Below are 26930 nucleotides of genomic sequence, written 5' to 3'. Positions count from 1 at the left end.
TCATTTGATGCATTTTTTATTGAGCAAGTAAAGGGGCACGGATTCTGCTAAACTGATTAACTGGCAGTCAAAATCATAGATAGACGATACGACAAAATCCACTAGAGGGAGCCTCCCATCCGCCGTAAACGAGGTGGTGACCGTGACCTTGACACGTCAGAGGCCCTTTCTTAGGTTTAGCTTTCTGTTTTAGGATTCAGGAAATCCAGAAGCCCGCCTGGTTGCGCTCTCTGGTAAGTTTTAAAGCTGATTTATATTTGGGGTGGGTGAAAGAGTAAGAAACTCCAACGGTCTGTTGTTCTTTGAAATATACCTGGTTAAATGTATTTCTGTGACTTGTCAATCACAAACTGCAAGGCACATATCCGATCTGGTAGGCTAGAATTTAGCTAAGCTACGGTTGGCTATCGTAACAGAGCAACGTATCGATACCTAGGCTAATTTACGCCAAACAGTTGATTTACTGCCGCACCGAAGACATAACCTAACGATGAGGTGATTCGTTTTTTTTGTTGTTGTTGTCCCCCTCGGCTCATTTGCGTGTTGAATGTAGGCCTAATGACTGAGGACTCACCAGTCAGTGGAGGAGGGGTCAGAGTGCTTGGGCCTTTAGTCAGCTCAGTAGTGTTTACGCCTGTGGACAGGACAGAACGAGACTCAGCAGAGAGAAAGTGATCGTTGGACAAATGTCAGTGCTAAGCTGAAAGGGGCCTTTTACTGCCATAGCCCAATGTAGCCTACGAACACACAGCGAGATAAAGCTATGAAAAATAACTTAAAGGTCAGGTTTTACTTACAGACACAAGTTACATTGTGAAAGATCTGCCAAAAACAAACAAAAAACAATGAAGATGAGTAATGAATAATTAGATGAGCGAATGCTTTGTTTTGTGCATTGGGAAGGAAATACAGTAAATAACTTACGTCTTGCTCTGGACACTCAGCAAGAATATATGTCGAGGCAGGGCACATATTCAAAATGAACTGGTCCATTAAGGCCAATTTCACTGGGTGTGTTGAATTTGCCATAGTTCCAAATTCATATAGAGCCTTCACTTGTCCCTAAAGAATCAGGAAACAATTAGAGAAAAAATCACCAAAATTAGGCTTTTCTATCTGGCATGTTAGAGTATCAGAATGTGGGCTAGTTGGCATACTTAAAAAAATAATAATTGAACAGTTAAGTCTTGAACATCAGTATTATACATGTAAGCTGTTGGGATATAGGAACTGGAATGGAAAGATATGCTGGTGTGGAAAAGATGTCTCCTAAATAAACTAAAGAGTAAAACACAGATAGATCAGGGCCAATAGATATTTACATCAGTGATGATCTGCCCCTCACAGCGGGGGCGCTGTAATACAGCAGAGATATGGGGGGGAATGGCAAAGATGTAGGACCCATCGGGCTGGACTCTCCCCTCACACGCAGAGGTCAGACAATGGGCAGGAAGTTCACAGATGGCAAACATCAACACTGCGAAGGCTGTGACAGTGACACACACACAAACAGTGTTCTAGCGTTTAAAAATGTTCATATAGTCAAACATGAAGTTTTGAGAAAGTTCAGTAATCTGGAGAGTTTTGAGCAATATCCTTATAACAACTTTAAACACCATATAGGCAATTTCTTTTGCCTTAAAATAACAGCTTTTAGACTCCTTTTGATGCAACACTCACTGATATAGTACTCGAATTGGGGAGTGGAGTCTCTGACTGACATTGCCTCTGGTAACATTTTTGATCAGTTTTAGATGAATTCGTTACAGTTACATTTATTAATTTACCCCCTTAGCGCTAAATGGGTTTCTAGTGTGTTGCAAACTGATGGAAATGGGAATTCCAACATCGTTCTCTGCCAAGGCAGCATCTCACACCACACCCAAAAACACCTCAAGGTGTATTAACTTTAAACCAGCTCAGAGCAGGTTTATACAGCTCTAACCCTACACACAGTTTTATTATTATTCTTTATATTATTATTTATTCAGGATGGAGTCAATTATCATTTTATGCATTGTAGTCACAGAGTCTATCAGCAATAATCTTCTGGTGTGTTAATTTCTCAGATTTTGTTTTGTGATTACCACGGTAGAGGTATTCAGGACAGCTCTGATTGGTTAAAACGGTGTCCAATGTGTCTTAATTAATGTGTATTGATAATCAATTACTCTTTGAAATTGATGTTTTGTTGCTGCTGATATGGTCAATTCAATTCAATTCCATTATATGTTTAAACATAGATTTAAGCTTTAACCTTAACATACTGTAGGTAATAGAGGACTCGGCACTCTTGAACACAATGCTCTAACTACCGTACTGACTGGCCCACTGTAGACTGTAGGGTGTTGATCAGATCAGTTATGAAATTTAACTTCGCTTGTTATCATTTTAAGCCAGTGAACGCTGTGGGCATTATCCCACAGCTTGAAACATAGTAACCTCTGGCGACACCACCAGCTGAAACACACCTACTCTAGTCATTAACAGACGTTTTTGTGACCTAGTACTGTAACATGCAAACCACACCTGACCTGACTTTCCCCTGTTTCCTGACTCATTCATACTTTTATTTTATTGCTATGGTTAACTAACCACAGATGATGACCTGATTGCTGTCACACATATCTGACGAATGCTGAATCATTTTCTACATTACAAGTTTCCTTTGACTAAAAACAAATTCCTGGTGTAATGATATTTAACATGTATTAGCAGTAACAGGTGACCGTGTACACAGTAGTGTTCAGTATAAAGCCTTCTCCAGAAGTTAGATTGTGGAACAAAGTATGCACAAGTGTATTTTGCCTACCTGTGCGTTGCTTGTAGACCATCTTCAAATCCTCTTGGTGTATTTATTCATCTTGAGAAAAACTTGAGAGATCAGCAAGAGATCTGCTGTACTGTTGCATTCAAACGGCAATGAGACAGGAAGCAAACACATGGTTGCATCAGCGTGTCATTGTTTTTGTCGCGCTTGGCGTAGCCTCAGATGCTCCTCCTTTTTCTTTCATACGCAGTGAAATGAGAACAAGAAATTTATAGCTGGTGTCTGCATAACTTAGACTGTTGGTCTAAGTTGGTGTGGTTTAAGACACTGTCACAGTCTTTGCTGTAGAAAGGGAATTATAGTACTGTACACTAGTAACATATTTTAGGTTTGTCATAAGTAGCACCAAAATGCCTTGCAGTAGTGGGCCTAGGCTACTGATAGGATGAAGGGGAGATTTGTAATCTGACAGAATTAGATGAGAGTTTTTTTTTTTAATAAGAAACATAAGTGAGTCAGGCTCATGTTTTTCTCTCACTTCTTGCAATTCAGGATCTTAACAGTTAGGTGTTATAATTGTGTACGTCACAAATCATTGCAAAGGGATGTGGGCAGCCGTGAGTCATAACCCCCCAAACCCCCCATTTCCTTGGTGGTTGGGGTAGGATGTTATGACTGTATACCAAAGTTGAAAAGCAGAGTTTAGTGGCTGGCTTGAAACTGGGATTATGGAATACTGGGTAAGGGTAGAGGAAACCTGCAAGACAAAATGCTTTCTAATCTTCTTGGACTACTGGGTTAGTACTGACAGCAGTGGCAGACACGAGACGTTGATGACACAACCATGACTGTAGTGAGATCTGAATGGAAGAAGACCCAGCCAGGCTGCTCAACAGTGCATCGTCAAAATATACGTTTTTATATATTAGCTCTGCCGTAAAGCCCCCCCCCACCCCCGTTTAGGAAAGCGCCAAGATAATTTTCTGCATTTGGACTGGTTTACTGGTTCAGAGAAAAAAACATTTGTCTAATTTGACAAAACAAATTAGTAATTTGTTCAGGAATATGCTAGAAAAGGTAGAGGAACTTGGGCAGAACCGACACAAGTTTTGCTTAACAAACCATCCGGAGCAAAGTTTTTCCATAGTGGAGGAAGACAGCTCACCTTGCACGCCCCTTCACACACAACTCAGCCAGCGCAACAACAGAACATACACACCCTAGATGCGACCTAGAAGTTACCACAGATGTCCAAGGATGATTTCCTGTAATCTGGGGTGAATTCCATACCCACCTCAAAGCTGTCACATGTTGTGTGTGTTCATGGTTGCCATGGTTTTACCTCTCACAACATACATACATGTGCACTGTTAAATTGCTTGTTGATTGTCACAAATCTCACAAGATTTGTCGAGCCACCATTCTTGAAGTTGCATGGCTGGTTGTCTCAGTGGTGACTTGTTGGTTTACCATCAAATTGGCTTCGTAAAGGTTATATTAATGTGAAAGGTCTTGGTCTTGAGGTCTGTAGTAGTAGTAGTAGAGTAATCTCAACAACTGCTCTGCTGTTCCCCGCCCTTTTTTGTTTGCTCTCAAAGTCTGTACTCAACTCCAAAATCTTGGCAGACTGGGATTCAGAGACCTGGCTGTGACTGTCTCCAGGACCAAAGTAATGCCATTATTCAAAACCAGTCTGACTCTGAGTATAGGCTACATTTAGCGCCTTGAATGGGAATGGAAGCTCTGTGTGTAAAAGAAGAAAAACATGTGGGACATGTACTGTGGAAGTTAGATAGCTTATTTGTTTTTTGCTGTTTGTTGCTTTTACAAAATTTGAAGTAATCCCTAAGCTGTGAACTCTTATCTCATCCATTGCTTTGTGGTTTGCGGTGGAAAGCACTGTTACACTGACTGACTTGACACAGCTTGGGCCTGCTGCCCACATGCCGGTATTACTTCAACTGACACATCTCTTATCTCCTATTTCCAAATTACCCTTTTGTTTATACAGGTAGGTGTTCTCCTGCTCTGCTCTAGGCATGCAGCACCTCCACCGGTGCCTTGTTCACTAGGTACAGGGTCATCAGCTGGGGACCACCGCTCATAGATGTTTCGCCCCTTAGCCCCTTAGCATGTGTTTTTAATAAACCTTGTCGGTTTTGGAGTCTCCAGTGTGCGGACATCTACTTCGTTTTATCACGACTACATGTTTTGTGTCCTGCACCTGGCCCCATTGAGGTGGGATGTGCATGCACCTATTTTACCTAAACATACCATCAAGAAAACATGTCTCAAAACATTATGTAGGCAGCTATGTATTATTGCCATACAAACACTTCACCCATGATGATCCAAAATGGTTTTATACTGGACTTTCAGGTTTTGCATTCTTGGCAGTCTAGTAAGACTCCCCTTTTTTCCATTCCCACACCCAAGGAATAGCAGCATTGCATCACAATGGAAACTGGCCTTGGCAGCTGGGATATAGGAAGGCCTTTGCCTGAGGCAGAGACATGTCTGGATTGGTGGTGTGAGAAAGTGTTGTCCCTGTGCCCTAACCCCCTACTATACCCAACCCATAGACATATGGTTCAGTGCATTTGTCATTAGGATTCGTCATCTAAATGAATCACCGCACACATACTGTATTAGTTGTTTTTTAGACCGCAAGAAAAGTGCCTGTATGACTCTACGGGTCACACTTGAATGAAGTGATTTCTGGAACCGTTTGTATCAGTCAAATTGAAGGCTGCATTGGTGTTACCATTCTCTTGATCGTCAGGGCCTTTGTCAATAACCTTGGACCGCAAGGTTACCCTGCTACATTATCTGTCTGTCTGGAATGCACCCCGAGGCTGATGTGTCATATAATTGTATTGCTAAAATATTGATTCGGATTTGTCTCACACATCTTTGTGATTGTTTATGTTAGACAATTCTATTATACCTCAGTCTTAGCAGTAAGCCTGGGCTTAACTTACACGACCACAAGCAAGTACACATGTTGTTTTCACTCAAAGCAATTTATTATAAGACAATGACAGGAAAACAGCAAAGAAATAAAGCAACACAAATGAATAATGCAAGGTACTATTTACACAAAAAAACACCCAATTCCTTATAGAGTCCCACCCAGCAGTACTCCAAGTATTTATAGTATATACTTTTCTATTACTCTCATGCAAAGTGGCAAGACCCTAATTTACTGCATTTTTAATTCCCTTCAATTTCATAAATACAATAAATTATAAATAATGAAATGTACGACCCACAGACATTAGCACCCATGAGGTTTAGTCCCCCACTAGGTAGCACCCCGCCTCTAATGTCAGAGGTTGTCAGTCTAGTGCAGGACTAGGCTGTCCACACAGTACAGGTTGCATAAGCACCATAGCTTGATGGGTAACTTGGAGACAATGAAGTGTCCTTTCAACGTTGATATCATCACTGACCCCCCAGTGCTCGTTTTACATCCATAACTATTTATGGGGGCAGTACAGGGCTACAGCACCAAATTCAGAGTTAGGGAATGCCCAAGGATCCCCATAAAGAATAATGACCTATATTCACTGGGGCTACCCAAACCATGTTAATACATTCCTTTCCCCATGGTGCTTTTGTGCTGTAATGTAATTATATTTACATTGAACAGGTTTGGGTGGTCAAAAACGTTCTGGTCTCCCTTTGTGATTCATATTCAAGATGAAGAATCATCTTGTTTCTCTGGATCATTTTGTATGAAGGTCTGCACCTCTAAGAGGTGGTCGTTGGACCCTTTGGTGGAGGAGCCTGGGCTGTCATTCTGCGCGCGGGGTGAATCTTTTGACTTCCTGTGATAACAAAATCAATGTGAAATAGAGTGGGATTAGTTCACTGAGCAAAAGCTCATTGAAACATATATATTTAAAAAAAAAAAAAACAACACTTAGCCACAAAACAGAAGAGAAAACACTCAAACCTCCGCTTGTAGATGACCAATCCAAGAGCGATGATGAGGCCGCCTATGGCCACAATGCCAATGACCGCCACAGTTATGTATATAGCATGATGTCTACCAGGAGAGGGACTGTTGTCTTTCGGAGTGTCATGGTCTGAACAAAAAGATGTCAAAAAGAGTTACGTTACACCTACTGTTTGGTGTACAGTAACACAAATCATTTTATCTGGTGTGCTACAATGTCTAGAAGTTTAAAACAGCTGTTTGGTTGGCTGTTTGGTTTCCCAAACTGTGGTACACAAGCTGCTTCTAGGGGGTACGCGAGATGAAAAGGGCTATGGCGGAAAGGTGTTAATTAACTTTTCAACTTTTCTGTAATTAATTCATGAATAAATTCATCATTTTGAATCGGGTTATAATGATATAGAAACATGACATTAAAGAACATAATTTGTAAACTCTAGAAGGCTACGTTTTCAGCTTATTAAATATGATGCCTGGAATGCGTCAATAGAATGTTTAACTTTTTAATGTGTCGGATGGTGGGGCTACACGAGCCGAGTCATGGCATAATGTGGTACGCGGGGGTAAAAGCTTGGGAACCACTGCTATAGACTATGCTATAGCATCCTAGTTTGATGTAATATTAGGACAGGACTCACCTGTCAGGAGGGAGGTCGAGTTGGTGGGATGGGCAGTAGAGTTAAGACCTACAGCAAGAGTTAACAACACACAAGGTTAAATGGTATCAACCTTCTCTCTGTTTCAAACACAGAGTGCTTTGTGCTCTCTGCACTGATTATGGCAAAAATGGTACTTTGCTAGTCTGCTATAGACTATCATAGCATCCTAGTTTGATGTAACATTAGGACAGGACTCACCTGTCAGGAGGGAGGTCGAGTTGGTGGGATGGGCAGTAGAGTTAAGACCTACAGCAAGAGTTAACAACACACAAGGTTAAATAGTAACAACCTTCTCTCTGTTTCAAACACAGAGTGCTTTGTGCTCTCTGCACTGATTATGGCAAAAATGGTACTTTGCTAGTGTTTTTACACTAGACTTGTTTTGTATACACACACACACACACACACACACACACACACACACACACACACACACACACACAGGTGTATGTAGACACATCATGTTTTTGACTTTTGTATTCTGGGAAACAGCTCTTTGCTAAACTATATGTTCGCACAAAAAGAACAGACAAGGAAAGGCATAACGATTTACTTACAAGAACAATATATTATGACTGGGTCCTAGAAAAGAATAAAGATGAAAATCACATCAGTTGTGTTACTTAAGAAGTCATATCTGTGGTCAGATGAGTTAACAAAATACTATACTCTACCGGTATCTCTGGGCACTCCAGGTCTAACGCAACTGATGCAGGGCAGGTGGCCAGGATGAAGTGGGAAAGTGTAGCACTCAGGACTGGTGGCTGCACGTCGACTGGCGCTTTACCGTGTTCGTAAATAGCCCGGATAGCGCCCTTTGGTAAAACAGAAAGACAAGAGCACTTCAGGTAGCTACAGAGTATCTCAATGGTGCATCTCAATAGTCTACTCTAAACAGGCCATGAGACAAATAATCAGAAATAAGACTGTTTCTTTTGTAATGTTGCAGAACAAATTCATTACCTTAATTTTGAGCTGAAGTTCACAATGGGACCTCAAGAGATTAGTGGGGAGATTGAACAAGAAGCTGTCTGCCAGCTGCTTGCCCTCACATGTGGAATGTTGAATAGGATGTGTGTAGACCATCACCACAGAAAGCATAAACACTAAAACAGACCAAGATGTTTAAAAAAAAAAAAAAAAAAAACATATACACTACCGTTTAAAAGTTTGGAGTCACTTAAAAAGTTCTTCGTTTTCATCATTAATATTGTAAATGACTTGTAGCCTAAAGCAGTGTTTCTCAACCGGGGTGCCGCGGCACCCTGGGGTGCCGTGAGGCCTCCTCAGGGGTGCCGCAGAAACGTGTCTGACTAGGCTAATCAAATTAAGAAAAAAAATCTTTCCGGAATCTTTCCTCTAGCTTTATCACGCAGATAAGTAAATTGCGGACACATCAGAGAAAATAGATATTTTTTTCTAACCCTGAAGCTGCAATCCGTAGCCTGTATGACGTCTATAAATTGGTTACTTTTGTTTACTGCGTGCGATATCTGATGAGTTGTTAAGTCATAGCGTTATTGTGTAGCGGTTAATTAGCAACATGGCCAGGTTTTTGAAAAAAATATCTGAACTTGTGCCCTCAACGTCATCCTCTCTTCATCGTGTGGTTATTCAGTGAAGGAGGTAGAGACCGTCAGCAAGGACTTTCTTTTGCTGGGCAGATATTGACAAATGCGGCCGCGCTGTCTGCTGTGCATGCGGAAGAGTGTACTGTAGTTTTTACCATAGACACCGGGAGTATGGAGGAGGCTATAACCTTGCTGCATTACCAGCAGCGTGTTAGAAAGATGCAAAACTGTTAAGTGGCATTAGGGCGCTTTATACGCGTAATACTTCCCTCGATCATCACTGACAAGTGCAGAATTTTTACACGATTGCATTCACATGCTGTGGTGGCAACATTACGGCCAAATTACTAGGTCAGCAGTAGGAAAAGTTCCGGTAGCAGATATACGGACATAAGAATTCAGACAGCACAAAAAAAAAAGTAAAAAGTATGTGGCGTGAACATTGCGAAAAACACGTCTGTCTGAAAACGGCTTGAGAAACGTCGGTATGATGACAATTATGCTAGCTCACGTTCGGATTCAAGTACAGAGAGCGTCCTAGAGCTGTGGACCAGGAGCTAGTGTGTCTGTCATTCATTCCTGCGAGAATAGAGCAGCTGTATTCATCCTTGCAGGCCCAAGTCTCTCACTGAGTGTAAGTCACACTCCTGTGTGTATGTGTGTGTGTGTGTGTGTGTGTGTGTGTGTGTGTGTGCGCGCGCGCGCGCGCCCATGAGGGTTTTTTTTTTTTTAAAGTTTGGGGTGCCTTGAGATTTTTCAATCATGTAAAGGGTGCCGCGACTGAAAAAAGGTTGAGAAACACTGGCCTAAAGAAACGATCATCATTGCATGAAACATTGTGTTTGTTGTATTCCGTCATTGTAAACGCTCATGAGAAAAGCAGTTTGCAGTAAAGAAACTAGGCTATTGGTAATGTGGGTGCCCCCTGTCCTTTGATGCCCTAAAGACAGTGCGTGATGTGAGTGATGCACTTGCGAGCAGCGGCACTATCTCTCTCTCTCTCTCTCTCTCTCTCTCTCTCTATCTCTCTCTCTCTCTCTCTCTCTCTCGTTCTCTCTGACGATCTGGTAGGCTAAGTTAGAAAACACATTGAAACTTTTAGCAACATGCAAACTAACCTGAAGTTTAGAGTGTGGGCTAGTCAGTTAGCATTTTATCCACAAAATGATGTCCTCTGCCTAGCGATAAGAAGACATTTGTAGCCTACCTGTGACTGCGTATATGTGAAGTTTATCAGCGGTCATCTTGGTGTGTCTTTTGAACCTGATATTGAGTTATCTGTCCGATTTCAAGATGTGAATGACACGGTAGTTCTTTGAGAGGGTGATAGGAAGTCCTAGTTTAAAACAGTCTTGAGTCACTAGCCCCTTTCACATTCAGAAACGATACATTAGCGTAGCATATGCGAAGTTTTCTGCAAGAAAGAGAGGAAGAACACGGACTCGTCTTGCGTCATTGGCTGTAGCGTCTCCCCATCATTTACATAAGCCACTCCGAGCACGCAGTGGGTGTCAGCCGAGGTTCATTCATAAAAAAAAAGTTGAAACATAGTAACCTCTGGGCAGGAATGGTGCGACAGGGAAGTGCGATGATGCAACATTCTTCTAAACACCGCAATACTGTACTGAGCTACAGATTATGTTAGGCTATAGCTTGTTGAATTGAGGTAGCTTACACTGAATTAACACATTTCTGCTGATAACTATAAAAAGACGTAAGACTTTAACTGGTTAGAATTTGAGACACATGTTTTATGTTCACTTATGTAATGTTCAAAATATGTCTGCCGCCCAGTCCTGTAGCCTACATTCTCTCAACATAAATAAATCACTCTTGTCAATTTGTCTTCATCTCCTTCTCCATCCTCTACTTTTGTGTATGAATGAGTGTATGTGTGTGTGTGTTTTTATATCTGCATGTGGATTCAGTGTGTGTGTGTGCGTGTGCAGCTGATATGGCACCCCATTAATGGAATTCCATGAAACTTGCCTTTGAACATGCATTCAGAGGGTCAATGATCCGACACTTCAGTTTTGAACCTGTCAGCCAAATATACCTGGGAAAACTAAAGCCTGTGAGCCGGATCCGAATTAGGTTATAAGATGAGATAAGACAATGCTTTGTCTTTTACACAGGGTTACAGAGATTTTGGGGTGTTTAGGTGTCAGCTGACTGTGGCGTGATATCATTTTGTGTTGTTCAGTATGGCTATTGCAGAAGGGATGAAGGATTTCTTGTAAAAGTTTTTTTACGGGCCAATGGTACATTAAAATGCCTGCCTGATGGTAGTAGCTGGAAAGAGTCATGGGGGGTGAGAGGAGTCATCTGTGATCAGGTTGACTTTCCTGATCACTGAGCTCACAGGGCTATACAGCTCAGAAAGGGGGGGATGGGGGGGGGGGGGGAGCAGTTATTTTGGCAGCACGGTCCACTATACGCGGCAATCTTTTCCTGAGCAGATGGAGACATTGTTGTGCTTTTTTGTATATTGTAAGGAACGGTCAACAGAAGTTTGGGACAGATTATTTTACTACCTCCTGGTAGCGGGTTAGGGCATCAATGTTGGACATGTGTGCAACCAAAGCAATGTCGTCAGCATATTTAAAAAGTGCCATTTCTGAGTGGTCATTTTCTGATCTTACCCCATCTCTCTCTCCCACTTGCTTCCTGTCTCACTCTTCACTGTATATGAAAGGCAAAAAAATCCCCCCAAAATACTTTTTTTTTTTTTTTTTTTAAAGAAAAAGAAAAAGGTGCCATACCTTCACTGGTACACAAGCTGTTGTTGGTGTACACGGAGAAGAGGATTGGGGATAAAACACAACCTTGGGGGATCCCAGAATTTAAAACTTGTTGTCAAATCTCAACATAACATATCCTAATACATAGCGTATGATCTTTATGCCCTTCTCTTATTTCTTTTATCACTGAGGTTGTTCATGTTGATCTACTGTGTTATTGCTCATGTCTAACTGTGAGATAGTGATATACTGTAATAAAGCTTGGTTCACTTAGGCAGTTGGTTCAATTAGTGCTGGGCGGTATAGCCAAAAATGTATATCACGGTATTTTTCAAAATTCTGACGGTTTCACGGTATATGACGGTATTTTTTTCCATGCATAATCAGGTGTTCGCAACATTTTCTATGGGTTGACCAAGGAATTACTGCAGTAGATTGATTTAGGATGGCCTATTTTACTGTCATGATGAGTGAATATTGTAGAATAATTCCACACTAGTAGTAGTATTACAGGTTGCATGGCCATGATGCTGTTTACAAAGATTCTAATGGGCAATTGCAGTCAAAATACAGAACTTTTACTATGCAAATTGCACAAACCTACACAAAAAGTAGTGCAAATACTCATGCTTCAAGTTCAAGCCCAAGTTCACTGTTTTCAAGTAAATATAAAACAAGTGTGACTAAGTGAAGAGACTGCTCCGCTAATATGCCTACTCTGTCAAATAGGCCCATCAGAATCATGTGTTGTTATTGTGTGCTCTACACATAACGTTAGTGGTAGGCTAACGTTTACAGAATTCACGTGGATGTCTTGTTAGCCTATCAAGTTACGGTTCGCTAAGCAAAATATAAACACAAAAGTTCGTTTCAGTGCACTGATGACAGTCAAGATCATGACTAACTAACCAGCTAGTATTGTTCAGTTCATGTCTGTAACATGCTTTACTTGCTACTTGGATAATTTCAGCGAATGTTATTAAGGTAAGATTAATTATAAGATCATAAAGCTTTCCTGTGTTCGGTGGGTTCGCCTACTAGCCAGCTAGCTAGTTACATCGGTTAGCAATCTTTTTATTTGTTTGCCTACTGGAAAATCCCTTTCAATGTAGGTTATTAGGACCAGTAACGCTTTTCTTTAACTAGGGGAACAATTTAAGGTATTCTGTGCAACACTTGTAAATAAATCCCTTACCAAAGGAACAAATAAGCCTTCTGCATCATTATTAAAGGGAAAACGTGAGGTGTCTTGTGCTACAGGCTCCACTGTTTACTTTCACCATGCGTGTTTAGAAGCGCAACACTGAAAAAGGTCCCGTCTGAAACAATTACGCGCGACGCAGCATTCCGCCCACAGTGTAATCAAATACACCGGTATGGCAGTATATTAAAAATTCATATCATAACGAAAATATACACCGGTATTCGGTGTGAACCGGTATACCGCCCAGCACTAGGTTCAATTAATTTGCTATTTCGATTTGTCTTCTAAATGAGTCATCAACACATGAATCAGTTGTCTTTATAGACTGCAAGAACAGTATGGCTCTATTCTAGTCAATGCTGTTATTCGTGTGGTTTCTGACACTGTTTGTATCTGTGAAATTTAAGATGGGGACACTGAGTAAAAACACAGTCCTCTGGGCCTTCCTCAGCCGTGTCGTTTGTGTGGAATACCTGAATGACTGGGGTGTGTTTCGAGAGTGAAATTATCACTAGGTATGATTACGTTGGTATGTATTGTAAACATTAGTCCCTTGCTGAAAAACATGCACACTCAATATAACTACCATAGAAACATGCAGAGAAATAAAGCAATACACTCAACAGTATAACAATTAGATTAGGTCATTGAAGAAATTCATAAAGATTTATTTATTTATTTCTTAATTTAGACCTGGATATATCACTGCATCAGATGTGTCAATTCAGTAGGTCTCCCTCTGTAGCAGTTTTGTCCTTATTGCCCCTTGACTTGCAAGCCAGTACGAGGCAAGAAATGCATGTGACTCCATGTTAGTAGCAGCTGTGAGTCAGTGAGGAAATGCCTCCTCCCCCAGCCTGCCGTTGACAATGTGTTACTGTCGGTATTTCAAGCCAAATCTTTCAAGACAGATTTTCTTTGGGGGAATATTCTCACAATGGAAGATATTTGCTGAGACTGCAGTGACTGGGTTATAGTGGGTAGTGTTCAGTGGATGCTAGCTTCAGATAGTTTGGAGTGTTGGTCAATATTCCCATGTAGAAGTGTGTTCTCTGCAGGCCACTCAAACAACAGTAACAAGCATGTTTAATTCTAGTAAAGCTTGTGAAATCTTTGGCAGAATCATGATGTTTTCCTCTGTTTTCTTGCCTTTCAACTTAGTGATACCAGGCACTGGGCTCAATGAAAATTTCAATTGTGTCTCAGAGGCCAGTATGATACACACACACACACACACATTCATTTCTTCTGTGCAATGCATTTAATCCTTCCATGAGTAATGAACACACACACACACACACATTCATTTCTTCTCTGCATTTTGCCCTTCCATTAGTAATGAACACACACACACACACACACACACACACACACACACACACACACACACACATACTTATTGTCGGTGTTAATAAACCTGATCTGTTATTCCATCTGCCCTAACTGTAACTTTCTCCACGAGAACAGAGATTAAAGGTAAAGATGAAAGATCAAAATCACAGTTTAGTATGCTGTACATCAAACTTCTACATTACATGTTCCACCTGTTTTTTTTCTCTTTTACACACATAGCTTCCATTCCCCTTCAAGCCCCCAAATGTACATTCAGAGTGGTTTTAATATGAAATGCCAATACTTAAATACTCTCATTCATATCTACGCTGTATATTGGTTAGTAAAAGGGCTAAAGAGCTTGAGCATACTTGTTGAGCATACTAGGGCTTTGACTCCGAACTTCGTTATTCGAATATAATTCGAATTTTTGAAAAATATATGATATTCGAACGAATTTTAGGCAGCTCTTAATATTCGAACCTGTTATGAGCATTATTTTTTGTGCATGTATTTGCATGCAAACGTTGTTTTCAGATTCAGCGGCTTTCTCACATCTGGTAAAGTCGTGAATCATCTCATTAGGCTATTACTAGTCATCTGGGCTCGTAGGTGATGTTAGCGAGTGGTTTGACTAGCCTATTCAGTTTCCCCACGTGTGTGTAAATTTCAAGGTAAGCTAGTAACTTCCTCATTGGGACAGGCCCTTTTAAGTCTTGGAGTTGGAAGACATTGGTATTGAGATGGTCAGTCAACTTGAATGCAAGAGTTTTAATCTGTGCAGCATGCTAATCATGCTAACCGGATAATTTAGCATGTTGTCTTCTATGCGTCATTGCTTTCACGATTGTGAATGTTTAGGATGCATGTCGAGGGAAGCGCGCACGAGGGAGGACGAGAGAAAGCGGGCCATGGAGAATGAGTTTAGGCTACTTAAATACTGTTTTGTAAAGTTGTACGCATAGTGCCTCCACCCGAGCAGCGTTATAGCCTATCCAGGGATCTTGTTTTCATACAGACGCGGTGTGCACGGAGTGGAGGGGCTGTGTACGTGTGTGTGTGTGTGTGTGTGTGTGTGTGAGAGAGAGAGAGACACAGATGCATGAGTGACAGAGAGACGGAGGGAGAGCAGGGAAAGGAAATTCAGCTTAATGAATGCTGCGTGTTTTTCAATAGCGTAAAAATAATGGTCAAAATATAACACATATTCGAATACATTCGAAGTTTGACATTAATAAACAAACGAACTTCGAATATGATTTTTGGCCAAAAGTCAAAGCCCTAGAGCATACTGGTTTGTTAATCATAGTGAAAGAGCTTTCTGCCCACATCGCGATGTTTTCTCAGCTGACATGACATGATTACTTTGAGGCCTGCTTTATCAACTTTATCAACCAAATGGTGAAGTTGTATAGTTATCTGGTTATGAGTTTCAAACTTGTAGTATTTGGTCCAGGCTGTTGTGTCTGCTGTAGAAGCATTATGTGGAAGTTGGTGAAGTTGGAATTTGCTTCCATCCCATGTGTGGGGTTGGTTTTTATGTTGTGGTGTTTGACTCATTTGAAGCTGACTGTGACTGTGGCGTAGAGACAGACATTGCAAAATGTGGAGTGGTTGAGAGAAAGATGACAGCATTAATGCCAATTTATATTTTATATTCAGAACATCTAAAGACTAATCTCATGATAAGTCTCTTCAACTAATAAGCACATCAATCACAGAACATGACTCAATATACAGTACATACTTGTATTTAAGCTGTAAAAAATGACATCTGTCAACTGTCAAAACTTAAGGCCAATGCCCATTGGCGGCGTTTGACGCGAGTGAAGTGAAGGCATCGTTTAGAACTCTCTTTTCACAGCTCAAAGCCCTCTCATAATTTTTAACGGCGGAAAGCCCTCCAGCAATGTCTGCCACAATGACGGCAAAGTTAAGAAAATTCTTCTCTTTTGAGCGTCAAATCCATAGACGCATAGACGTCAATGAATATCTTGTCTCATTTTCTTTTTGGAAATTGAACCTAAAGACGAGGGACATCAATTAATGATGTTGCATAATTTCAGTGTGTTTTGTTAAATCTCAAATAGCATATCATGACATAGCTAATGTTTACATAGAGATTAGATTACTTTATTATGTCCCAAGGGAAATTTGTCGTGGACAAACAGGCTGCTACATCACATAACATAACACCAGAAAGTGCTGACAGTGCAATCATACATTTCATTTCATTTCATTTCAAACCTTTATTTATACTCGTAGGGCATTGAGGTTTCCCTCATTTACAATGACGACGAGTTTACAAGAAAAGGTCGTGCATTAATAAAAAATAAAACAATAGAAGGGACATATAAACACATTTAATTTTTTAAAAAATACATCATTTCAAATATATATATATATATATATATATATATATATATATATATATATATATATATATATATATATATAAAATGAATAAAACAAATATATAAAACAAATAAAAGAAGTAAAAGAAGTAAATGACTAAAAAACTAAAAACAGTTACAAATTGATGAGCAGAGATGTGACACTAATTGCTTAAATACATTAGCAGAAGGCAATAGCTCTAGCTTTAAAATTTGTTGCAGAGCGTTCCAGGTGCTAGGGGCATCGAAAAGAAAAGCAGCTTTGCCAAGCTCTGAGTGTACACTAGGGACCCTGAGAGTGAGCCAGTTGTTAGATCTAGTTTGGTAAGATCCAAGGTTCCATTGCAATAAGGAGGAGATATAGGGCGGTAGTTTACCACTAATAGCTTTAAAAACAAACAAGTGCCAATGGAAACTGCGCCTCGAAGAAAGAGAGGGCCAGCCAACCTTACTGTAAAGAGTGCAGTGGTGTGTATTATAGTTATCCCCAGTGATAAATCTAAGGGCAGAATGATAGACAGAGTCTAATTGCTTTAAAATAGATGCTGTTGCATGCCTATAGATGACATCACCATAGTCTAAAACTGATAAAAATACAGCCTCAACAACTCTCTTCCTACTGATCATGGGAAAGCTGGACTTGTTTCTGTATAAAAATCCCAACTTCTGACGGAGCTTGGAGGCATACATGCATACACACATACATACATGCATACATTGCATTACAGTACAGGAAACCTCTGCTGACGGCCTGAATTCAATAGGTAACAGAGAGTATGATCTTTAGGATGTAATGACACAGTCTTTAGTCAGATTTTCCTTGTTGCCATATTCTCACAATGGAAGACGTTTGGTATGAGACTGCAGTGATGGGTGGTGGTGTTCAGTCTGTGAAGGCAATGGCAGATACGGGGGGTTGAAATAGAAGCCTTCACACACTTTCAAAAAAGAGCTGGGTAGAACTGCTGCAGGTGAGTGATTTTGTGGTGTGTTGGGTGTTGCTGAGAGAGAACAGAGTTGGAGTGGTTGGTTGGTTGGTTTGGTCGGTCGGTCAGGGAGGTGGCTCAGCTTGTTAGGAAACCACCGCTTAAGTCCCCTCTCCCCTCCCCCCAGCCCTCTTTCCCGCAGCGCTTTCCTGCTAAGTGGCCGCCTTAAGGCTCTAGCACGCTCCTCCGTCTGCGTCACGCGCACGCGGCACTGGACGTTTGACGTGCGTCATTTTAGACGCGTATACGAGGCATACTCCAATGTCTGTGTCCTGAATGCGCGCCAGCCGATCAAGGTTAGCGCCGGCGCACTACGAATTAACTGTGATACTCTGGGATGTGCGACCACTGAACTAGGAAGAGCCAGGGAAGGAGTGTTCCACACTTAAAAACACAAAAGATGCAGCTGTTAGATGAGGAGAAGCACCACGAGTACTTTCTCATGTCTGCTGAAAAGTTTGATGAGTTGGTTCTTCACATCTCTCCATTTATCATCCACCAGAACAGGCACAGTACACCACGCGTAGGCTAGCATTCCAAGTTACAGCTAAACTAATGGGTTAGCTTATGGCTAATGTGTATGGGAAATCCCATAGAGATGCTAACGGTTAGCATAATCGATAAAAGTATATATTTAGAGCGAACTTCAGTCCATTTACACAACTTGGATTACATAGGAGGTCTTTGTTTACAACTGACTATTAAAATACTCAAAGACTAATGTTTTGTCATCATATAACAACGTTAGCGTGTAGGAAACGCCAGTTTAAGTGTTCTTCTGTCTCTGTTTGCTGAGTTTTAAGCGCTATTTCTGTACGTGCTCCACCTACTGGAGCGGCGTCTTTACAGCAGTTCCGTTTCACACATGCGCAGTCTACGCGTGAAAGAGACGCGCGGTCTTAAATTTTGGTCGACTCAAAAACGCGACGCATGCCGTAAAAATGACGCAATTCTCGTCACGCGCTCACCAGTGCCGCGTGACGCAGACGGAGGACTGTGCCACGGCCTTTAACAACACAGGGCTGCCGCCTTAACTAGCGTCTTCAATAAATAAATAAATAAATATATTATGTATAGTGATATTCGCCGTATTACTCTGTCATGTTTTCTCCCTGTCATTCCAAACCGTAGCCGCTAGTCTCCCTTCTCTGTAGAACGCATAAAAAAAGAAACTTTTTCAAATCGAGTTGGCCTATGCGCACAGGCGACGCGCTCATTCAGCATGAGTATTTGATATCAGGTGCCACTGCCACGCATATCTCAGAGTGACTGCGAACACAAATAGCCTAAACCTAGCTAGATTTGACGACTCTCACAGGAATGGTTCTCCGGTGAATCTACCAAATGTATGGGATGAATGGCATAACACTTTTGAGCGCTTTATCTTTTTTTTTATCATTCGTCTACTATGAATGCATAGCCCACTGCATCTTGTAATTTGTTGTGACAAACACTTGTGCCATCTAGCCTACAGCTAACAACAACTTGTGACGGCTATTCATTCACGTGTTGTAAAATAGCCTACTGAAATTGTCTGAGGTTACACAGGCTAGTTTAAACTTCAACTGTAGCTTCTTGTCTCCCATGCCAGTTTCATTCATCCCGACCGGGCGGGACGGGGACGCACGTTTCGGTTTTGCTGAAATAACTCCTGAATGTTTTTGTTCAGAGCTGAACATGCAACTGTAGGCTATTTGACAGATGACAGATTTGGTTGCTAGTGACAAAATATTAGCGTTCAATGCGGTACGATCTCGCTAATTATGTTTTAAAAAGCATTAAAGGGATATTCCGCCATTTTTGGAAATACGCTCATTTTCCACCTCCCCTCGAGCAAAACAATCGATATTTACCTTGTTCCCGTTCATCCAGCCATTCTGTGAGTCTGGCGATACAACTTTTAGCTTCAGCCTAGCATAGATTATTGAATCGGATTAGACCATTAGCTTCTCGCCTGCTAGCTTCATGTTTAAAAGTGACAAAGATTTCTGGTAATTTTCTCATTTAAAACGTGTCTCCTCTCAAGTTAGAAAGTGCAGTAAGACCAACTGAAAATGAAACCTGCCGTTTTTCTAGGCTGATTTGACATGGAACTACACTCTCATCTGGCGTAATAATCAAGGCAACTTGCAAACTACTGGCACTACTACTGCTTGTTGTCTATGGGGACTATTTTCAGATGCTGCGTATGATATCACTGCGCCTATGGTACGTTTGCAAGTTGCCTTGATCGTTCTACGATTTTTGTTGTTGTTACCGCTCCTATTTCTATGGTTACTGCTGAGCTCCGCGCAAAAGACCATTCACTTACAGCGCGCCGCGGTCAAAGTTGAACATGTTTCAACTTTGACTGCGGCAAGCGCAACAGCGGCAAAGAGGCAAAATGCCGCCGGCGCTGCGCTTTGCTGCGCACAGCGGCAGAGCCGCTTTTGCGCTCTCAACCCATTGAAATGAATGGGTTTCATAGCGCATGCCGCCTGTAATCTGATCGGGCCTTATTACTGCGGCGAGGAGGAAGGTGTGTGCTGTGCTGTGCTGTGCTGCGCTGCGCTGTGAGGCTGCAGAACGGGCTGTCTCTTAGATATCGCTCTTTGCACGGCGGCATGCCTATGCTTGAGGCATGTGGTGGGGTTGAAAAGATCACGCAGCCAAAAAAGGAACGGAACGAGCAGGACAGATACAGATTCAGATAGTCTTGACTCTTGAGCATCATGGTGTAAGGATCCCAATTCTCAGGCTGATGACATTTCTTTCAATCATAATGTGGACTCTTGATTAGCTATGAAAAATGTCACTAGGGCCTATACAGCAACTTTGAGTAACCTTTTACCTTTTCACATGAGAAACTAACTTGGAAGCAAGAAATGTAAATACAATGTATTTGTCTCCACTGAGGAACACATACCCACTGAGGAACACAATGGTCTCTGTCCCACAGACAATATAAATGCAGTGTACGTTGTGATGTTGTATTTGATTAGCACTGAAGGAAACAATGGTACTCAGTCTCACCCATAGCATCCCCCATGTGATCCCTAAAGGAATAACCCTTAACCTGTCGACCTCCAAACATGTGACTACTCTCAAATGTCCTTAACCTGTAGCAAACTGGGTAACCTATAAAAGGGAAATCTACCCATAATTCTTGGAGTCATTCTGTAATTCAGATGCTCCCACACCGTAGGTGTGTTAGTCTTCAATCCTCTGAGCTGGTAATGTATTTTCATTCTCTGACTGTTTAGCACGATAGCCTAAGTAATTCCTTTAACCTGTTGAAGTAACTTTCACACTATGCATTTAGATGTACTTCTGTAATGTGTTGGATGAATAACTTGTACCTGTCCAATAAATTGTTATGCTCTGATCCGCATAGCCGTTCTATGTACTTATAGACCAGAGTGGTAGTTATAGGTAACGGTGTTGGCGCAATGAATGACTAGGATTTAACCATCGCCGCCGTAGAAGTTAAATCAACTGAAGTAGTAAACTACAGCAGAACTGACTATTGTACCGGGAGATAGCGATGGGCAGTTTGCCAGTGATGATCTGAACGAGACGGCCTCACCTCAGCTCAGCCTAAACCCTCTGTAGCATGAGGTGTCGTAGACCGGTCACCACACTGTGTATAGTATAGCATCCTAAAGCGGCCCGAGTCAGCACTGTAGCCTCTGCCTTATTTCAGAACTGGGACGAGTCATTGTGTTAGAATGGGAACTGCCCGAATTAACCGGCCGAGGATGACACCCACAAACATTATTCCTAGACTAAACGAGAGTCATAAGAAAACGAGTTAGGCATTCTAATTAAAAAGCTTACTGTAGGTTTATCAACCTACTATGGATATTGACTTTACTTTAAACTGAAACTTTCCATATTCAGCGGAGTCAGATTTATTAGGTTTAACAGGGGTTTATAATCAATTGATATTTTCCAACAGTGCGCGGATGCTTCACGAATATTTCCTTCGACCACTTTCTGTTCCTTCATTGGTTCAGAAAAGTGACATCATTACAATGGGATCAATATTCCTGTCCCTTCACACACACACACACACACACACACACACACACACACACACACTTTAATAACCTGCTCACTTTAAGTACCCACACACTGTTGCTGCTGCTCCCGAAGTGATTTATTTACACAATGTGTCGACCAAAGCTGGTCTTCGTCAGGTACACCTTACTCTCCTTCATTTGCTTCCAGCTGAGAAGTCACATACTGTACAGTAGGCCAAGGCTACAACATGGCACCCTTTGTGGATGAATAAAGTCGATCTATCCCTCCATCTCTCTATCTACTGTATCTTTCTATCTATCTGTTTATCTGTCTCTCTTTGCAGAGGGAATCAGGCCTGATTGAGTTCAGGTGTGCGGCCTGAGTACAGGCTTGAGCTCGGCACGTACGATGTCAAGAAAGGCTATTCTCCATATTGTCTTTAAATGTATTTGATAATTTCAGGCACAGATATTTTCCTGTCTATCAGCCCTGGGAAGTGTTTGTGAGGCCTCATTGCACACTTCCTTTATCGTATAAACATCTCCTTTTCTGTTAGAAGTGAATTCTATGAACTTGTGTGTTATGACCTCAGGAACTATGCCCCCAGAACCAGCATATCATATTACTGATACCTCTTCTGCTACCTCAGGTCTCTATTGACACATAAAGGAAGAATCATTTAGAGGAGGCTGTACATTGACAGCCTTGTAGTAATGAGCTTTAATATTGTGTTATATGGGCCTGTGCAACATTTTATGTACTCTTTTTATACTCATTTCTACTCTTCATAATCTGTTGTACCTCTTATCATTGCCCTCTGACATCAGATAGAAAACAGGAGTTCAATGTAATCAATTCTGCAATAGTAATTTCAATATTAAATCAAACTAAAGCTTATGCAACTCCTTAGGTCCAAAGTTGTCAGTCTTATTTTCCACATGCACATTCCTCTGCACCAAAAGGGCTCTTGCCCTGGAGTGTGGGTGGGGTGACTGGTCTGCTGCACTGCCTGATGCACGTGCACACCTTGCTTGCCTGTCTGGGAAAGTACCTAATTGCAGACAAGGCTCAAAGAGAATGACACAGCAAAAACGTACATTTTCCACATAACAGCCTGGACAAAGTTTGAAACTCATAATCAGATACAGTAGCTACACATCTTATCCAAATCTATCAAATGCACTGTACTTAAATGAAAGGCTCTGCTTTTCATTTTTCTAGCTGAGATCCTAGACTGTTGGAAGCATTGCTAGTGCGTGATGACAGATTTGCAATGATTTTCATGCAGGCAGTGTGAAAATATGTATGTGCGGAAAACTTCGATGGTCCACAGACGTCAGGCCTGTTGTGCGACACAGATGTCTGCGTACTAAGACCAAGCCAAGTATATTTGTGTCCCCTTACTGTATGTCACCACATTCGACCCTCTGCAGTAGACTCATGTGTTGTTTCATTAACAGGGAATTAAACGCGTCTGCTTTTGTTTTACTACAGTATACTACAGATGAGACATTTTACTGGAACAGAGCTGTCATGAAGCAAATAGCAGATTTTTTATATGAATTGTTTTTGTTGGGTTTCATAATATGTGACTGTAAGTGGCACAACCCTGAACAATGCAAAAACGATATTATGTGCATTTTGCAATGCTTCTAGTTTGTGTTTGTAGTTCATTGTACACTGACTGACATAGTAAGTTTATGGTAGACGGTTACAGTTATGGTAGCATGAGTCACTTTTTCCAAGATGCCACAGACTGATAGCCTACTACTGTGTTGTACACATTTACACAAGCCCAGTGGTTTAGTGATTATTGTTGCCTAATATCATCACATGCAATGAAGTTTTATCTTAATTGGAGACAACTTATAAACAGGGTTCCTACACATTTTCCATCTCAAAATTCCATACTATTTTCCATACTCAAATTTTCAGACTCCCATCTTAAATCTTATAAACATCTGTTTTCATGTTAGAAGTGAATTGAACAAACTTGTCCCCTCATGTCATGGCCTAGACTTTTTCGGACAGTGTTATGAACTGTGCCAGAGAGACATCTTGTCAGAGCATGGGAATCCCCAGTCAACCCCCCCCCCCCCCGCCCTCCCTCCTCTAACTGAAATACGATCAGCACAAATTCCTGATTCCTTCAGGAACCACGCCCACATAAAAGGACAAGCATTTGGAGACGGCTGTATATTGACAACCCTAATGACCTTTCAAATATTATGTTACACGGGCCTGTGCAGCATTTTTATATGCTCTTTTTATATTCATTTATACTTAACATTATCTGTTGTACTTCTTATAAGCATTGTACTCTAACATCAGATAGAAAACAGCAGTTCAGTATCATTAATTATGTTATATTCATATTAATATTAAATTGAAAATAAAGCTGAAGCAACACGTCTTCTTTAGAAAACAGTCTGTAAGCACTGGGCATCTCTCCTCTGATGTGTCTCTGCTCTGATGTTAACATTACACCTGACACATAATCGATAATACATGTGGACATCATGATATTTGATGTTTCTATCAATCAAGAATAATACCTAAATCTATAGGTTACACTCATGTGTCATAGGTTTAGTTTTCTTTTAGCTTTTTTTTGCAAGGAGTAACAATCACCACCAAGCCGCTATGACATACGGCTGTCAGATTTGATGCTTATCATAAAGTGGAAAAAAGTGATAAGATAACATACCGGTATGTGATAAAATGGAGTGGCCATTATGCTCTCACGTCATGGGAGGACTGACATGAGATCCATAATATCCTGATTTAGGCTACTAGATAGATAGATAGATAGATACTTTATTGATCTCCAAGGGGAAATTCAAGAATTACTGTATTTCTGAAAGATATAGACACAATTTCTCTCTGGGATGCGTTTCCAGAGCATATTCTGGGGTTAGCGGAATTCAGGATGCTATTAAGGAATAATGGACGACTCGGCATTCGAGTATTCAGAACATAATGCACGTTCTAGGTCGTAATGCGACCACAACGCAAAGCAGATGTAATTTAGAGGTATTTTAATCCAGCCTACTACCTCTTTGTAGTGGTCTGTGTGATTCTCACCACAGCAGTGATCTACTGAAGGGTAAAGTAGTTTTGAAGTGGGAGATGTGGGGACACTGTTTTTGAAACGCTAATACAGAGTTTGAAGAAACACCCACACAGTGAAATCTGACAAATATCCCAACGTAGCAGTGTTTAACACTGTGGTGTTTGGTAACACTGTGGTCTGTGGTGTTAAGCACTGCTACATTGGGATATTTGTCAGAGTTAATGAGCGAGAGTGAGAGGAGAGCTTTCCCTAATGCCTTCACATACTCACTCACTACTCACTGGGTGTTCCCTGCTCCGTGTGTGTGTGTGTACGCGTGTGCGCGTGTGTGTGTGCTCACTTGATGGATGGGATGGGTCAAACGCAGAGGAGGGCATTTCCTTGGGTTGAGTAATGGAAGCTGTCCATGTACACCGGTTACTCCGGTTCTTGGAGGCTCTCTTAAGAACTACCACGTCTTGCCAGACAACTTTTCTTCTCCTACTTTTCATTTAACCCACAGTATGATAATGCAATGATCATTGCATTTATGACAGACCATTAATGTTTTTCAACCAACCTGTTAGATGACTACATAACTTACTGTATGGAGAGAGAGAGAGAGATGCCACACACTCTTGAGTTATAAGTAAATCTTTAATAAAGCCGAGGTGCAGGCAACTATAAAGGCCATAGGGCGAAACGTTACCGCTTTATTAAAGATTTACGTATAACTTGGTGTGTGCGGCATCTCTCTCTCTCTCTCCATTACTTTTAAACATGGTTGCCTGCACCTCGACTTTGGTGAGCGTTTGTACCTCTCCTCCCAATGACTACATAACACCTGTAGCTCTAGACTTCAGTGACTCAGTCTACAGTCTACAGTGTTTACCGTTATATTGTTCTGACAATGATTGGTAGCTTGTGACTCATCATTGTTTTCACTCTCTTAACAGTGTCTCTCGTGCTGGGCAGGCAGTGGCTGAACGGTCAACTCTCCACCTCCCTTCAGATACAGACGCACATCGCTGGCCAACAGTCAGTTCCATTTCTGTAACAATTAATGCAGTATTGTCATGACCCCTCCTGAGAGAGTGCTTTGTACTTCTGTTGAACTGCCAAACCAGCATATGATGCATGAAATGAACACATTCTCGATGAAGGCATTGCACATCTTAAGCATTGTGCTGTCAAATTAAACTATTTTTTTAAGGAAATAAAGCCTTTGTTGCCCTTTTTCTGAATAAGTACTGTACATTAAGCCCACTTCAGATACTTGTGCTTGTGACCTTCAGATACTTGTGCTCAGTGACCGACTAGCCTGTCCTCTAACGGTAGTTGGAAAGGGTGCTTTCTCTCCTAAAATCAAGACATTTTTTTAATTTATTTTTTTAGATTAAACCAAACAGTCCTATTAACAACATGCCTCTCAAATGGCAGGCTACATAACCGGCTTTTCATTTGGTCTGAATGTCTCCAAATCTGTCAAATATTCTTGAGTAAAATACTCTGATTCTCAACTGCTTCTCAGCGCAGTTCTACCTCAGAAAACCCACAGCTAGTTTAACAGCTCCTTTTCTTCTTTTTTCATGAACATCAAAAGTCACACCTCAATCATGTGCCTCGTGAAAGCAGTGTGCAAAATCTAACTGTTTACCATGGGTGCCCAAATGACAATCAAGATATTCCACAGCCATCACACACTCACACACAACACATCCAGTGTACAAACACACCCAAGTCAGGACATCCCTTCCAGGCATGATCCATGCACAGGGACATATAGCCTGCATACTTGAATCTCACATAAATTACAGGCCACCTGGCAATGAGGACATTGTTATTGTTTTGGCTATACAATGCTTTTGAGTTAGGATAGAAGATTTCCATTTTGGGAGAGTCTTCTCTCTCTCTCTCTCTCTCTCTCTCTCTCTCTCTCACACACACACACACACACACACACACACACACACACACACACACACACACACACTGTCTCTTTTTCTCTCTCTCTCTCTCTCTCCCTCTTTCAGATCTGATAACCTGGAACGTCTTTTTTATTTATTTGACCTATAGCACTACGTCTTTACTGCAACACAAAACATATGCAGCACCACATGAATTTGCCCTATCAGAGGTTCTGTAGAGATCAGCCCATTTAAGCGGTCACACCCCTCCCTAAAAATAATTGCAAGTGAGAAGATCACATGCTTTCCAGGCTAAACAACCTAGATTATGTACTGTGATAACACAGCCTTG

At 41.3% G+C, this 26930-nt stretch overlaps 1 protein-coding gene and 1 long non-coding RNA gene across 3 annotated transcripts; one reads left to right on the top strand and one right to left on the bottom strand.

Annotated features, from left to right (window-relative positions):
- Positions 1-110: 110 nt before the first annotated feature.
- On the top strand, positions 111-25892 carry LOC134082132 (uncharacterized). The gene is made up of 2 exons (XR_009939573.1): positions 111-233; positions 25628-25892. It is a non-coding gene; the product is annotated as an uncharacterized LOC134082132 (long non-coding RNA).
- Positions 5816-10322, bottom strand: LOC134082131 (uncharacterized). Of its 2 annotated transcripts, XM_062537778.1 has the most exons (8): positions 10169-10322; positions 8354-8496; positions 8065-8205; positions 7948-7972; positions 7589-7636; positions 7370-7417; positions 6729-6861; positions 5816-6600 (listed from the first exon to the last, which is right to left on the bottom strand). In XM_062537778.1, the coding sequence occupies exons 1-8, from the start codon at positions 10203-10205 to the stop codon at positions 6468-6470; spliced, it is 708 nt and encodes a 235-aa protein (XP_062393762.1). In that variant the 5' UTR covers positions 10206-10322; the 3' UTR covers positions 5816-6467. The 2 variants fall into 2 exon arrangements, with proteins under 2 accessions (XP_062393762.1, XP_062393763.1); XM_062537779.1 differs by lacking the exon at positions 7370-7417.
- Positions 25893-26930: the final 1038 nt, after the last annotated feature.

This window comes from Sardina pilchardus, chromosome 6 (genome assembly GCF_963854185.1).
Source record: "Sardina pilchardus chromosome 6, fSarPil1.1, whole genome shotgun sequence".
In the NCBI taxonomy this organism is placed as follows: domain Eukaryota; kingdom Metazoa; phylum Chordata; class Actinopteri; order Clupeiformes; family Clupeidae; genus Sardina; species Sardina pilchardus.
The sequence above is the reverse complement of the archived record's forward strand: the minus strand, read 5'-3'. Positions and strand labels throughout refer to the sequence as shown.